We start from the raw sequence: 17,077 nt of genomic DNA, 5'->3' as shown, positions 1-17,077 counted from the left end.
TCATTCTTCTAAACTCCAGAGAGTATAGGCCCAGGACTATTAAATGCTCCTCTTACATTAACCTTTTCATTCCCAGAATCATTCTTGCGAATCTCCTCTGGACCCTCTCCAATGCCAGCACATCTATTCTTTGATAAGAGGCCCAAAACTACTTACAGTGCTCCAATTGTGATTGTATCAGTGATTTATAAAGCCTCAGCATTATGTGCTTGCTTTTATATTCTATCCCTCTTGAAATAAATGCTAACATTGCATTTGCCTTCCTCACCACCAGTCTGAAAATTAACCTTTAGAGAATCCTGTATGAGGACCCCAAAGTCCTTTTGCAGCTCAGAATTCTGAATTTTCTCCATTTAGAAAATAATCTATGCCTTTATTCCTTCTGCCAAAGTACATAGCCATACAATTCCTTGCACTGTATTCCATCTGCCGCTTCTTTGTCCATTCTCCCAATCTGTCTAATTCCTTCTGCAGACTCCCTGCTTTCTCAACACTACCTGCCCCTCCACCCACCTTTGTATCATCCGCAAACTTGACCACAAATCCATCCATTCTTTCATCAATATCATTGACTTATAATGTGAAAAGAGGCAATCCCAACACCGATCCCTGCGGAATACCACTAGTCACTGGGAGTCAGTCAGAAAAGGCCCATTTTATTCCTACTCTTTGCTTCCTGTCAGTCAGCCAGTCTTCTATCCATGCTAATATCTTTCCAGTAATACCATGGGCTCTTGTTAAGCAGCTCCATATCTGGCACCTTGTCAAAGGCCTCCTGAAAATCCAAATATATAACATCCACTGACTCTCCTTTGTCCACCCCACCCTGCCTGTTATTTCTTTGAGGAATTCCAACAGATTTGTCAGGCAAGATTTATCTTTAAGAAAGCTATGTCATCTTTGGCCAATTTTATCAAGTGCCTCCAACTACCCTCAAACTTCATCCTTAATAATAGACTCCAATATCTTCCCAATCAGTGAAGTCAGGTTAACTGGACCATAATTTCCTCTGCTTCCCTTCTTTCTTAAAGACTGGAATGACATTTACAAATTTCCAGTCCTCTGGAACCATTCCAGAATCTAGTGCTTCTTGAAAGATCATTACTAATGCCTCCACAATCTCTTCAGAAGCCTAGAGTGTAGTCCAATTGGTCCAGGTGACTTATCACAACTTCCCAAGCACTTCTCCTTAGTAATATCAACTACACTTACTTCTGCCCCCTGACACTCTCGAATTTCTGGCATACCACTAGTGTCTTCCATGGCGAAGACACGGTAGCGTAGTGGTAGCACAGCACTTTACAGTACAGGTGACCCAGGTTCAATTCATGCTGCTGCTGCAAAGGGTTTCACGTCTCCCCGTGACAGTGTGCATTTCCTCCTGGAGCTCCAGCTTCCTCCCACAGTCCAAAGATATACCGGTTAGTAGGTTAATTTTGGTCATTGTAAATTGTCTCGTGGTTAGGCTAGGGCTCAATCGGGGGTTGCTGGGCACATGACTCGAAGGGCCAGAAGGGCCTACTCTGTGCTTTATCTCAATCAATAAATTAATAATATTAAATTCATCCATCATTTCTTGGTTCCCATTTATTACCTCTCCCGTGTCATTTCCCAGAGGTCCAATATCCCCTGTGGCCTTTCTTTTACTCTTTATATATCTGAAAGAACTTTTGTTGTCCTCTTTTATATTATTGACAAGCATACCTTCATATTTCGTTTTTTCTCACTTCCTGACTTTTTAAATTGCTTCCATTGTTTTTAAAAACTTCCCAATCCTCTAACATCCAACTAATTTTTGCTATATTTTATGCCCTTTCTTTTGCTTTTATGCTATCTTTGACCTCTCTTGTCAGCTATGGTTGTGCTGCCTTCTTTGGGATGAACCTTTCCTGTGCCTTTCGAATTGCTCCCAGAAATTCCAGCCTTTGCCGTTCTGCCATCATCCTTGCTCGTGTCCCCTTCCAATCAGCTTTGGCCAGCACCTCTATCACAGCTCAGTAATTCCCTTTACTCCACTGTAATAATGATATATCTGACTTTACCTTTTTCACCTCAAACTGCGGGGTGAATTCTAGCATATCATGATCACTGCTTCCTAAGGGTTCCTTTACCCTAAGCTCTTTAATCAAATATGTTTAATTACACAATACCCAATCCAAAACCTTAGTTCCTTAAGGTTGTTATAACTGGTGGTGGTAATGGGGACAAGCTCCCACTACCTATTAAATGGTCCCAATGGCATGCGTCGCAAATAGCCTTGACAACCAAATCCAGCTCCTGGACTTCACATGTGGCTTAACTGATCAGTTGATGGATGGCTGGTACCCCGGCAGGGGAGATAAAAGACGAGTCTGCTGAGACACCGGCAGACACGCCACTGAACGAGTGTTGTGCACCCACGGGGAGGTGGGGGCTTGGAGGATCGATTCGGGGAAATTGGTCCGAGGCTCACAGTGTGTGAAGGCAGGCCGGTGGGGGCTTGTGTGTGTGTGTCCATCCTCGCCTGGGTGACAAGTCCACCACAGAAGAACGGTCTAGCCGGGAACGGAAGGGTCATAATCGATGACCCCAACGGTACAACGGAACAAGAAGACGACGGAAGGTTTGCCTGCTGCAGCTGCTCATCTCTCGCTCTCTCTCTCTCTCTCTCTCTCTCTCTCTCTCTCTCTCTCTCTCTCTCTCTCTCTCTCTATCTCTCTCTCTCTCTCTCTCCAACGTCACAACAGCAACTACCTCAATCCAGACTGAACTGAACTCTGAATTATCCTATGTCTATTCATTTACCCCTAGACTACGATAGAGCTTGGTTTTGATTCTTATTTTTACACTTATGTATTTATCATTGCTAACCTGTTTTATATGTATATTTGCATTTTTGATACTGTATTACTTAGTTTACTAATAAACACCTTTAGTTACAGTACCACCAGACTCCAAGGTATCGTTCCATTTCTGCTGGTTTGGTAACCCGGTCACGGGGTATGTGACAAATTGGTAAATTGCTACTAAGCCTGGCAGAACTGCTTCTAATGATAGGAGAAGGGGCAAAGGCAGGTTACAGGAGCTTTAAAACCAGTCGCTTCAGGCAGATGGAGCTCATCAGCCATGTTTGGCAGCTCATCTCGGAGAAGGAAAGCTCTGATCTCAAAGCTCCGCTGCTTTGCGGCTATGCCCACTCATGGGGGAGGCTTTGGGAGTACACCCCGAGGGAAAATCCGGAACTGGAATCCCTAGGGCAGTCCTACATTGAGTTCAACAATAACTGGCAACTCCTGTGACACTGCTGGTACCAAACTGTATTGGTATCTGCTCTTTGTTTGAGTTCATCAGATGCATGAAGAGAGGGAGCTTGCTTGCTCTCCATATCGTGCTGCCCAGGCTGGCATATCTAGGTAGGTAGGAGGCAATATCCATGGTCAACTCTGACCGATGGAGGCCCTCATCTCACCTCACCCAATCCTGAATTTTCTTTCCCCTAGTGAGCTCAACTACAATCTGCTCTAAAAAAAGCATCCTGTAAGCATTCTACAACTTCTCTCTCTTTGTATCCAGCATAGGTGTGATTGAAATCCTCTGTGACTATCGTAATATATTTACATGCCTTTTCAATCTCCTGTTGTAACTTGTATCCTACTTCCTGGCTACTGTTCAGAAGCCTGCATATAACTTTCAACAGGGCCTTTTTTACCCTTGCAGTTTCTTAACTCTACCCACAAGCATTCTTCATCTTCCGATCCTATGTCGCCTTTTCTGAAGACTTGATTTGATCTTTTACTAAAAGGGCCACCCCGCACCCTCCGTCTACCTGCCTGTCCTTTTGATACAATATGTATCCTTGGATGTATCACCTTCTTTCAGCCACGACTCAGTGATACCCACATCAAACCAGCCAATCTCTAAATGCACTACGAGATTATCTTATTCCATATCCTGCCTGCAATCAAATATAACACCTTCATATCCTGCGTTCATCACCCTTTTTGAGCAGTGTCTTTGCCTATAGGAGCTGGGGTGAATCGGGTGTGGGTTAGTGGTAGTGGAAATGGGCAGTTTGCTGCTTCCAGGCATTCCCTGCTGCTAGCCACTATTCTCTCATTTCCATCCTTACCACTCCTTCCCCTGCATTCCATCTCACTTTTTTGGTCCTCCTCCAATTTTAGATGAACTTCTAACTACAAGACAACTTCCTCCCCTCATCGCTGATCATGCTAATAGCAAGGATTCAACTCCATGCACTGTAGGTAGGAATTTCTCTTCACTGCCTTACAGTTTCTTCACTTTGATTTGGGCAGCCTGCTAGAAGCAGGATGGTTCTAAACCTTTGGCATTCACAGCAAGGCTCAGTCAGAGGTGAGGATAGAAAATGTTGACATTTTTCTGCTCCAAGAGGTTCTAGTTCATTTTCATTATGTTCCTGATCTGTTTTCCACTGCAGACATGACTTGTATTGCTCTCATATTTTTAACTAATCTACCTTTAATGAGTTAATTCAATGTTTATCTTATAAAATTGCTTATGTTTTCTGTAATTCCACAATTAGTTTTGAACTTCAGTTTGGAAGATATGGATAATTCTTAATATGATGTTAAACTTTAACACACTCTTCAACCCTGAGGTTATGATGGACTTTCTTAGATTTTGTATCCACTAACTTGGACCCAAAGGACCTGTATAGTATAAGTGAGGGAAGCAAATGATAAATAACCCTGTTTCAACTTTGACCAACCAATATCAATTTTTTTCCCCTGCGAACAGTTACAGTGACAATGATGAGATGGTTGTGGGAGGTAGTGTGACACTGCATTGGGATTTCAGCTCATTCTGTGATCAGCTTTTTCAATGCTCAGGGAAAACAGTGCCACATGCTTATGCTTGAAGGAATTTCACCTTTTTGGGGCCAGGTTTTCTTCCTCACAGCCGGTGGTGATCTGATGGAGTAGATTAGCAGCCCATTATAGAATTTGGTTGGTCTTCATCCCAGTAACTTACATAACATGAAAGACAGGATTTTATTTGTATTAATGATAGTCGTTTGGTGGTTCAACACATACGTGCTTCATTATGTGTCACTAACACATACACCAGGATTATTCCAAACTGAAATAATCTGCTGGAGGAACTCACTGTGTTGAGCAGCATCTGTGAAGGGGAAAGGAATTGCCATTGTTTTGGGTCAAAACCTTGCATCAGAAGGTCCAGAGAACGTTCACAAGAATGATCCTGGGAATGAAAGGGTTAACATATGAGGAGAGTTTGGTGCCTCTGGGCTCATACTCATTAGAGTTTAGAAGAATGAGAGGGAAGGATCTCAATGAAACCAACCAAATAGTGAAAGGCCCAGATAGAGTGGACATGGAGAGGATGTTTCCTGTAGTCGGGGAGTCTAGGATGAGAGGACGCAGCCTCAGAATAGGATGTCTCATTAGAAGAGAAATGAGGAAGAATTTCTTTAAGCAGAAAGTGGTGAATCTGTGGAATTCATTGCCATAGATAGCTGTAGAGCCCAAATTATTGAGTATACTTAAACCAGAGGTTGATAAGTTCTTGATTAATAATCACGTGGAAGGAAGAAGGCAGGTGAATGGGGTGAGGAAGGATAACAAAAATCAGCCATGTGGATAAATGCCAGTACCAAATTAGATTCTTAAAATTTGAAAGGAATGTTGGCTCAGCTGTAGATTGGACAGTAACTGAGTCCATCAAAGTTGAAGGGAAACGATCTCTGATTGACATTTGCTGAAATTCCTTATGCTTTAAGCATTATGCTCAGGTTGATTGACAATATGGGATTGAAGATTTTCAGAGAAGCCTCACTCTGATGGAAGAGCAATGAGAGTTTCAGTTACAAGTGTTGATCTTCCGGCAAAGTAACAGAACAGAGTCTTGTACAGGTGCCAGATTTGGAAAAGGGAGCTAGCAGCAAGGGACAGAACAGGGTTCTTCACAGGACAAGGGAAAATCTGCAGATGCTGGAAGTCCAAGCAATACACGCAAAATACTCAAGGAACTCAGCAAGCCAGGGAGCATCAATGTAAAAGAGAAAATAGGTGACGTTTTGGGCTGAGACCCTACATCAGGACTGGAGAAAAAGGATGAGAGGTAAGATTAAGAAGGTGGGGGAGGGGAGAAATAAAGATAGAACATAGAACAATACAGTACAGTGTAGGCCCTTCAGCCCGCAATGTTGTGCCGACCCTTAAACCCTGCCTCCCATATACCCCCCCACCTTAAATTCCTCCATATACCTGTCTAGTAGTCTCTTAAATTTCACTAGTGTATCTGCCTCCACCACTGACTCAGGCAGTGCATTCCACGCACCAACCACTCTCTGAGTGAAAAACCTTCCTCTAATATCCCCCTTGAACTTCCCTCCCCTTACCTTAAAGCCATTTCCTCTTGTATTGAGCAGTGGTGCCCTGGGGAAGAGGCGCTGGCTGTCCACTCTGTCTATTCCTCTTAATATCTTGTACACCTCTATCATGTCTCCTCTCATCCTCCTTCTCTCTAGAGAGTAAAGCCCTATCTCCCTTAATCTCAGAAGACGATTGGTGAAAGAGATAAAGCTTTTGAGAAGAGGGAATCTGACAAGAGAGGACAGAAGGCCATGGAAGAAGGGGAAGGGGGAGGAGCACCAGAGGGAAGTGATGGGAAGATAAGGCGAGAGAGGGAAATGAGAATGGGGCATGGTGAAGGAGGGGAGCAATTACCGGAAGTTTGGAAATCAATGTTCATGCCATCAGGTTGGAGGCTACCCAGACAAAATTTAAGATGTTGATCCCCCAACCTGAGTGTGGCCTCATCACAGCAGTAGAGGAGGCCCTGGGCTGACATGTTGCAATGGGAATGGGAAATGGAGTTAAAATGGATGGCCACTGGGAGATCCTGCTCTTTCTGGCAGATGGTGTGTGGGTGCTTGGCAAAGCTGTCTCCCAATCTACGTCGGGTCTCATCGACATACAGGAGGCCACACTGGGAGCACCAGATATGGTAGATGACCCCAAAAGACTCACAGGTGAAGCGTCGCCTCACCTGGGACGACTGTTCGGGGCTTGAATGGTAATAAGGGAGGAGGTGTAGGGGCAGTTGTAGTACTTGTTCTGCTTGCAAGGGTAAGTGTCAGGAGGGAGATCAGTGGGGAGGGACAAGTGGATAAAGGAGTCGCACAGGGAGCAATCCCTGTGGAAAGCAGAAAGTCGGGGTGGGGGAAACAGATGTGCTTAGTAGTGGGATCCCATTGGAGATGGTGGAAGTTTTATGGAGAATTATATGTTGGACTTGGAGGCTGAGGTGGTAGATGAGGATGAGGGAAAATTGGGTGAGAACAGATGTGCACGAAATGGAAGAGATGTGGGTGAGGGCAGCATTGATGTTGGAAGGAGGGAAGTCCCTTTTTTTAAAGAAGGAGGACATCTCATTTGTTCTGGAATGAAAAGCCGATGTGGCAGAGACAGAGGAATTAAGAGAAGGGGATGGCAGTTTTACAAGTAGCAGGGTGGGAAAAGGTATAGCCCAGGTAGCTGTGAGAGTCAGTGGGTTTATAAAAGATATCAGGAGTTAAGCTGTCTCCAGAGATAGACAGAGAGATGAAGAAAGGAGAGGGAAGTGTCAAAAATAGACTAGGTAAATTTGAGGGTAGGGTGGAAGTTCAAGGCAAAGTTGATGAAGTCAATGAGCTCGGTGTGGGTGCAGGAAGCAGCACCAATGCAGTCGTTGATGTAGTGTAGGAATAGTTGGGAAGTGATAACTGTGTAGGCTTGGAAAATAGACTGCTACATGTACTGCAGATAAGAGGGTGCTGTAGTAGTCTGGCGGACTGACCTCTTCCTTGCTGAGGCCAGGCGACAACTCTCAGACACCTCCTCTTACCTATGCCTTGAACAGGACTTTACTATGGAGCATCAGGCCATTGTCTCCCACACACCATTACTGACCTTATTAACTCTGGGGATCTCCCATCCTTGCCAACAACCTCACAGATCCCTCCCGTTCCTATCCTCTACCCAAGATCCACAAAACTGCCTGTCCAGGTAGACCAAGTGTTTCCACTTGTCCCTGCCTCACCAAACTCATATCTGTATACCCTGACTCAGTTTTATCCCCCGGTTCAGACCCTTGCTACCTACATCTGTGACGCTTCACACACTCCTGATCTTTTCAGTGATTTCAGGTTCCCTGGCCCTGATCATCCTAATTTCGCTATGGATATCTAGTCTCTATACACCTCCACCCCCTAATAAGGAAGGCCTCAAAGCTCTCCATTTCTTTCTGGACACCAGACCCAACCAGTTCCCCTCCACCACCGTTCTTGTCCATCTGGTGAACTGGTCCTCTTTCTCAATAATTTCTCTTTTGCCTCCTCCCACTTCCATCATGGGTCCCAGCAATGCCTGCCTTTTTGTTGGCTACTTGGAACAGTCAATGGTCCAAGCCCACACTGGTATAATTCCCCAACTTTTCCTGTGTTACATCGATGACTGCATTGATGCTGCTTCCTGCACCCACATGGACCTCGTTGACTTCATCAACTTTGCCTCCAACTTCCACCCTGCCCTCAAATTTACCTGGTCCATTTCCAACACCTCCGTCCCATTTCTCAATATCTCTGTCTCTGTCTCTGGAGACAGATTACTTACTGACTCTGTCTCTGGAGACAGATTACTTACTGACTCTCACAGCTACCTGGACTATACCTCTTCATACCCTGTTACTTGTAAAAACGCCATCCCCTTCTTTCAATTCTTACATCTCCGCCGCATTTGCTCTCAGGATGAGGCTTTTCATTCCAGAAGTGCTATATCTTGTCCATTGCTTCTTGCAGAAGCTATATGGTAAGAGAATTGCTCAGATCTTCTCTCCATTTCCTTTTCCACTGCTGTTTTCAGAACTTGTCCTGTTCAGCATATTTCCGAATATTCTTGTATTTCTAATGGAATGCCTAGTAATTTGCTGAACACATCTGACTTCAGGACACATCAAAACAAACAAAGTCAGAAAACATATCCTGCAGTTTAGATAACTTCAGAACTGGCATTGGGAAATGCAAAGATAATGTTCATTAATTTCTTACGTTTCTCTGATTGTGTTTTTTTGGTAGCCAAGGTTCCACTGATTGGCTCTTAGTGGTAAAATAAAGACCAATTTCTGGACCATAATGCCCCAAAAATGGGTGGCAGCAGGTCGAACTCTTCTCAAGACGTGTTTGTTGATTACTGTTGTAGAGATGAGCATAGTGGGCTGATCTTCATTAATTAAATTATTTAAAATACATCCAAGTTATCTGATGCGTCAGCTTCCTTTGTCACACAGGATATTTAGTTGTATGCAGCGACACCTAGTGGGAACGTAACAATGTAGCATTCAAACAGCTAAACTTCTATAGTTTAAACACAGACCACACTAAAAGGAATTTTTCTTCACTTTTTGGGAAGGACCAGCTCTGCTGGTCAGTATACCGAGCAAAAATAAGTGAAATTCTCTCTTTGATGGGAGATAAAATGATAAATGTTACATACATTTGAAGGAAGAAGGTCATTGAAAGAGTTTTGAATTAAATCAGTAACAGATTAGTTTACTGCCAATGTTGTGGTTAAGTTACAACAAAAAAAGAGAGACCCAGAATCAGAAATAATAGGAATGGAAAAGACTTTAGAGAATGGCCACAGAAAATATAACACACAGTTTTGAAGTTAGAGTTCAGAGAACAGAAGGAAATACTGACAATGGTTATTTAATTAATTTCAGGTAAAATTATGGAATCAGAGTCAGGTTTATTATCACAGTTTTATATGACATGAACTTTATCGTTTTGCAGCCGCAGTACAATGCAAGCATGTAAATTTAATATAAATTACAAATTAAATAAATAATGTTGAAAAAGAAAGGAACGACCAGGTAGTGTTCACTGACCACTCAGAAATCTGATGGCAGAGGGTAAGAAGATGTTCCTAAGTTGTTGTATGTGGTTCTTCAGGCTCCTGTATCTCCTTCCTGATGGTAGTAATTAGAAGAGGGCACGTCGCAGATGGTGAAGGTCCTTAGTGATGGATGCCGCCTTGTTGAGGCACCACATCCTAAAGACGTCCTCAATTATAAGAGAGTGTTGTGTGTGTGTGATGGAGATGGCTGTGTCAACAAATTTCTGCAGCCTCTTGCCATCCTGTGCATTGGAGACTCTTCACTGAGTTATGATGCAACCAGTCAGAATGATCTTCACCATATATCTAAAGAAATTTGAAAGTATCTTTGGAGACATACCAAATCTCTACAAACTCCCAGTGAAGTTATTATGGTGATGTAACATATTCTGAAACATAGAAAACTTACAGCACAATACAGGCTCTTCAGCCCACAAAGTCGTGCTGAACTTGTCCTTACCTTAGAATTACCTAAGCTTACCTATAGTCCTTTATTTTTCTAAGCTCCATGTCTCCATCCAGGAGTCTCTTAAAAGACCTTATTGTTTCTGCCTCCACCACTGCTACCGGCAGCCATTCCACGCATTCACCACTCTCTGCGTAAAAAAATAACCCCTGACATTTCCTCTGTACCTACTTCCAAGCACCTTAAACCTGTGTCCTCTTGTGCTAGCTATTTCAGCCCTTGGAAAAAGCTTCTGACTATCCACACGATCAATGCCTCTCATTATCTTGTACACCTCTATCAGGTCTCCTCTCATCCTCTGTTGGTCCAAGGAGAAAAGGCCGAGTTCACTCAACCTATTCTCATAAGGCATGCTCCCCAATCCAGACACAAGCCTTGTAAATCTCCTCTGCACCCTTTCTATGGTTTCCACATCCTTCCTGTAGTGAGGCGACTAGAATTGAGCACAGTACTCCAAGTGGAGTATATAGCTGCAACATTACTTCTCGGCTCTTAAACTCAATCCCACGATTGATGAAGGCCAATACTCTTAACTACAGAGTCAACCTGCGTAGCAGCTTTGAGTGTCCTATGGACTTGGACCCCAAGATCCCTCTGGTCCTCCACACTGCCAAGAGTCTTGCCATTAATGCTATATTCTGCCATCATATTTGACCTACCAAAATGAACCACCTCACACTTATCTGGGTTGAACTCCATCTACCACTTCTCAGCCCAATTTTGCATCCTATCAACGTCCCGCTGTAACCTCTGACAGCCCTCCACACTATCCACAACACCGCCAACCTTTGTGTCATCAGCAAATTTACTAACCCATCCCTTCACTTCCTCATCCAGAGTCATTTATACAAATCAGAAAGAGTAGGGGTCCCAGAAAAGATCCCTGAGGAACACCACTAGTCACCGGCCTCCATGCAGAATATGACCTGTCTACAGCCACTCTTTGCCTTCTGTGGGCAAGCCAATTCTGGATCCACAAAGCAATGACCCCTTAGATCCCATGCCTCCTTACTTTCTCAATAAGTCTTGCATGGGGCAACTTTCAAATGCCTTGCTAAAATCCATATACATTACATCTACTGGTCTTCCTTCATGAATGTGTTTAGTCACATCCTCAAAAAATTCAATCAGGCTTGTAAGGTATTTGACAAAGCCATACTGGCTATTCCTAATCATATTATTCCTTTCCAAAGTTCATAAATCCTGCCTCTCAGGATCTTCTCCATCATCTAACCAACCACTGAAGTAAGATGAATTACAGAAGAACAGGCAAAATAAGGTGGAGAATATCCCAGGGTCTGACAAGGTATCTCCTCAGACCTTGTGGAACTAGTGCAGAAATTGCAGTAGTCCTGACAGAAATATGTATGTATATATATTTGTTAGGTAGGGCATGATTAGAGATAGTCAAGATGTCTTTGTGTGGGGTAGGTTGTGTTCTTGGAGGTTACCAGCAAAGTAGATGAAGGAAAGACAGTTGTCTACATGGACTTCAGTAAAGCCTTTGACAAGGTCTTGCATGGGAGTCTGATCCGTCACTCGGCATTCAGGATGAGGTAATAAATTGGATTTGACATTGACATTGTGGGAGAAGACTGAGAGTGGTAGTAGATTGTTGTTTCTTTTGTAATTAGTGGTGTGCCACTGGGAGTGGTGATGGGTCTGTTGTTTGTCATCTATGTCAATGATGTGATAAACTGGATCAGAAAAATTGACCTCAAACATTTTTTTCTGCAATTTTACCTTCTAACATTTTCAGCTATTTCTATTTTTAATGCACAAGTGTCGAGATAATGAAAGTAAAAGGTTTATTGTGAAAGGATAACTAAGGCATAAAATGTTGTGGAGGTAGGGAAAAGGGTCTTAGTGATGGACAAATCAAACAGAATTTCAAGATTATAAACAGCCTGAAGTAAAATGGAAATGACAACAAGAGTTATAATCTCTCTACAGAAGTTTCATAGCAAATCTTAAATACAGTGGTTTTAGTTATGTTTAGCTTTATAAAGTCTTGGCTCAAATGAGACTCAAGACCTGATGAAACATGAGGTGGAGCTGATATAATCAGTGTGTATTTGAATCCTTTCTCCTCTGTCTCAGCAATAGTACTGTATTTTATTTTTTTCAAGCAACACCCATGGACCAGTTGTAGTACCCTCATGTGGACAATAGTCTTGTGAGTTTCAGTCCCACTTTGTTTCATTGCATTATCAGTCTTCGACCTTTCAGTTTGAATATTCTGAGGACGTATTGCCTATACACCAAACTGACAGCATGTCGTAGTCCTGCAATCTGTACTACCAGGAAAAACAAGAGCAGCAACGTCTCCCAGGTGTTATATTACTTCCAACAATCCTGCAACATTATAGGTTAAAATCCTGGAATATCTTGCTTAATTTAATCTTTAGGGGGTGCCACATGCACAAAATACCACTATTACCTATGATTCAGGCCTACTGGAAATGGGCATTATAAACAGACAAGGCAACATCATACATAAGCCGTTATATCATTTTTTTTTATTGCAAAGCACCTTCAACTGATTTAATTATCCAAGAAACAAGCCCTGAGATTCACTCTCTGTCCAAGAAGTAGGTGAAAGAAAACTCCAGAATAATGATCAGATTTAGACCTTGTTTATTAATCGTTGTTGACGAAAAGTTATTCGTCATCTCCAAAAAGAAGAGCTCTTGGTCATCTTGTTTGTAACTTGGCTGGCATGTTGGGAAAAATTAGCTTTGAACGACAGTATAGTCCAGGCCTTTGGCCCACAATTCTCTGAATAGTCCACTGTCCTGGCACTGAAGAGGGGAACAGTAACCTACCTCAGGGACTACTGTCCAATGGCACTGACTTCAACAATAATGAAGTACTTTGAGTGGCTGGTTATGGATCACATTAAATCCCATCTCCCTGCTACATTGGACCTTTTCCAGTTTGCTTATCACCCAAATCTGTCCACTGATGATGCCACTCCATTCCAACCTGTCCCACCTGGAAAATGGTGCCACATATTTATTAGTGGGATACAGTGCAGAATAGGCTGTTCTACCCGCTCCAGCCACTTTGCCCAACAATCCCCAATCTAACCCTAGCCAAATCATGGGACAGTTTACAATAACAATTTAACCTGCCAACCAGTATGTCTTCGGACTGTGAGAGGAAACCCACTCGGTCATGGAGAGAATGTACAAACTCCTATCAAGGGGGCGGTGGGAACCACTACACTACCAGGCCAGGATGCCTTTTATTGATTTCACCCAGCATTTAATATGATCATCCCTCAGAAGCTGGTGGGTAAACTGTCCTCACTGGGTCTCAACACCTCTCTCTGTATTGGATACTGGGCTTCTTGGCAGAAAGGCCACAATCATACTGTGTTGGCGGAAACATCTCTAGCTCCATCACGCTGAGCACCAGTGCTGCGTGCAGTTCACTCTGTTGATGAACAACTGTACTGCTGAATCCAGTTCAAATCGAATCATCAAGTTTGCTGATGACACAACAGTGGTTTCCCTCGTCAACGATGAGAAGGCATACGGAGAGCAGGTAGAGCTGTTGGTAGAATGGTGTAAGCACAACAACTTGAGTCTCAATGTGGACAAGACCCAAGAGATGGATGTGGACTTTTTGGGAGGTGCACATTGACCACTCCTCACTGCTCATCCAAGTTTCTGGGAGTACACATAATGCACAACTTCACCTGGTCCCACACCATTACCTCTTTGGTTAAGAAAGCACAGCAGCATCTACGCTTCCTGAGGAGATTGAGGTGAGTAAGGCATTCCCCCCCCCCAATCACTAACCAATTTTTTTTTTTACAGGAGCACCATTGACAGCGTCCTGACCAGCTGCATCACTGTCTGGTACAGGAATTGCAAGGCAGCTGACCACAAGTCTACAAAGGATTGCGAGGACTGTTGAGAGGATCATTGGGGTCTCTGTTCCACCCATCAGAGATATTTATCAGGAACACAGCGTATGCAGGACCCTTAGCTTTGTCAATGATCCCACCTATCTGTCCCTCAATCTCTCTGACCCCACCATCGAGCGGCATTTGGACTGGAACTGTCAGGATGGGAAACAGCTGCTTCCCCTGGGCTGTAAGACTACTGAACTTCCTGCCACCTCCCAGGAATCATCATGCATGAAGTGCCAGTAGCATTATACTGTTTACTTTTTAACTTGTGTTGTAAGTGCACCTTATTATTTATTAATTTACTAGTGGTAATATTACTTTGAGCTATGTGTGTGAGTTACATGTACTGTATTGTGCACCTTGGTCTGGAGGAATGCTGTTTAATTTGACAATATACATGTGTCTGGTTGAATATAAACTGAACTTGAACTTGATGTTGCCCTGATCTTATACCCTACTCTGTGATCAATCTATCTCCTTCCTCCTACCATTTTTCTATTATCTGTGTGCCTATCTAAGAGTTTCTTAAATGACCCTAATGTATCTGCCTCCACCATCATCTCTGGCAGGGTGTTCCCCATATCCACCACTTTCAGTGTTAAAAAAACTACCTCTGACATCCCCCTAACACTTTCCTCCAATCACCATCAAAGCAAACGAGATTGGTAAATGTAATATACTTTAGCGTGTCAAGGATCTAACAAATACAGAGCCATCTCTGGGACAAAATGATTCCGGTAATTTCAGTCATTGCAATTTAGCTCAGTTGGAGAAATTACCACATGCCGATTTTGCAAATCTTTTGGGGTTAAAATACTGAATTACCAGTGGCTGTTAGACAGCTCATTCTGCAATGCAGCAAAAGCAAGGGCAAACAAAGGCATTTTGTATGAGAAAGAATATTTGCAGGCTATTAAATGTAATGAATAATTAAGAACAATCAAATACCCGTTACCAACTGTCCTTAGTCATCCCTAGGAAAAGCATTACTTTGCCACTTGATAAAAAACATTTGTGCAATCAGAATGCCATAAAGTCAAAAATATATAAAATAAAGTCTAGAGCAAAAGATATTTATATTATGCTTTTCTTAACATCCAATGATGTACTTTTGAAATTGTAGTTATAGTGAAATGTAAATGATTGCAACACACACAGAAGCAAAGGGACAATGGCCAATGTGGCACAATAAAACACCAAATAGTGCTCCAGTGACCAGGTTCAATCGTGACTTTGGAAGTTATTAATGTGAAGTTTGTACATTCTCCCATTAATTCTGTGGGTTTACAAGTTTCCTTCCATACCATTTAAACATTATAAACCATTCATCCCTATTTCAATCACATAGTTATAAGTAACTAACCTGCTGCAGGCACAAATATTAGCGGTAGGGTGTACAAGTTTTAAAAAAAAATCAATTGCTTTGATTTATAAAATATTATAATAAAGCTCAGAAAAAACTGAGATGAGCAGAAACAAGATACTGCATCAAAACAAATTCTACTCTCAAGCAAACTAAATAATGTTAAAGCACTGATGCAAATAATGGAATTAAGAAAAAACAAAATTTTATTAGATTCACTAGCAAAATGAGGTCCAGGTTCTGGATGAAAACATTTAAGGAATTAGTTATCGTTGAGATTTTACTTAATCATTCCATTGGGAGGAAGTGGATAAAGAGGTGGTATGTGGATTGAGTATAATATTCATCAAATAATTACAATGAGATGATTTTCAATTGTCATTGGCACAGTGGATTCAGTATCTAATCTCTACCCAAAATGTGTTGGCCAATAAGGAAAATGCATCATAAAACACACATTCTTAACAACACAAGATACTGTGAATTCATTGCAAGAGTTCTCAGTGAAAAAAAACACCTTTTTTTTCACAGCCAATAATAAAGATATTCATTTTTTAAAATGATGAAAGGACTCATTTCTAGATAAATAGAACCGCGTAAGATTTGTTCTCAAAGGCAGGAAATTGAGATCTGAGACAATAACGATCTTGCAACTCCTCAAATCTGTTCGAGCAGGTGTCCAAACTACAGGTCTTGTTGAGGTTCTGCTTCTGATTTCAAACCACCTCAGGGTTGCTTCACAGGAAAAGCCACTGATTAACGTTTCTTCCAAGTGAACTTCCTGCGCGCTCCCTCCTGACCAGGCTTCTTCCGCTCTCTCACACGAGGATCAGGAGTCAACAAGCCAGCTGCAAGAAGTTGAAATGAAAGTGAATGCAAAAGGTTAACTTTTAACTTACAATTAAAATGTTGTAGCTGGGGGTAAAACTATAATGTTCATTGGTTCAATTACAGTTACATTCTTAAATAAGTTACAAATTTGAATTCTTGATGACAAAACAAATCCCCATAAAAATTATTTCAATTATACATCAGTTGATACCAAAGCCAGGATTAAAATTCGCACCATATATAAATTAATTCCTTTGTTTAAAAGTACACAGTCATGTTGGTGGCAAAATAATTTATCTCTATGTCAGGAATAAGCTTTTATATTTTTTGTTAAATGGAGCTCCAACAATACAGCTTGTTTAGTGTTTATGATATAAATAATCTGGCAAGCTCTATGGCAATATTTGCTTGAAACAGGTTACCATTATTTAAATATTAATGCAATGCACCTTCAAACTTTAGATGCTACCAACAGAATCAGAAAAAAAGATAATAAAGAAATTGAAATTGATATCTGGTTTGTGGTTGTTCATTTCTTTTCCTCAAGCTCTCATTTTACTCAACAAAGTAAATATAGATATATC

The 17,077-nt window shown here is 42.0% G+C and overlaps 1 protein-coding gene across 1 annotated transcript in view; it reads right to left on the bottom strand.

Moving 5' to 3' along the window:
* Positions 1–15,850: 15,850 nt before the first annotated feature.
* mrps9 (mitochondrial ribosomal protein S9) overlaps positions 15,851–17,077 on the bottom strand; it is a 60,486-nt gene continuing 59,259 nt past the window's right edge. Inside the window, exon 11 of the mRNA XM_073043535.1 lies at positions 15,851–16,510. Within this exon, the coding sequence (XP_072899636.1) occupies positions 16,419–16,510 (92 nt within the window). The 3' untranslated portion in view covers positions 15,851–16,418. The remainder of the gene's footprint in view (positions 16,511–17,077) is intronic.

This window comes from Hemitrygon akajei, chromosome 4 (genome assembly GCF_048418815.1).
Source record: "Hemitrygon akajei chromosome 4, sHemAka1.3, whole genome shotgun sequence".
Classification (NCBI taxonomy): Eukaryota; Metazoa; Chordata; class Chondrichthyes; order Myliobatiformes; family Dasyatidae; genus Hemitrygon; species Hemitrygon akajei.
The sequence above is the reverse complement of the archived record's forward strand: the minus strand, read 5'-3'. Positions and strand labels throughout refer to the sequence as shown.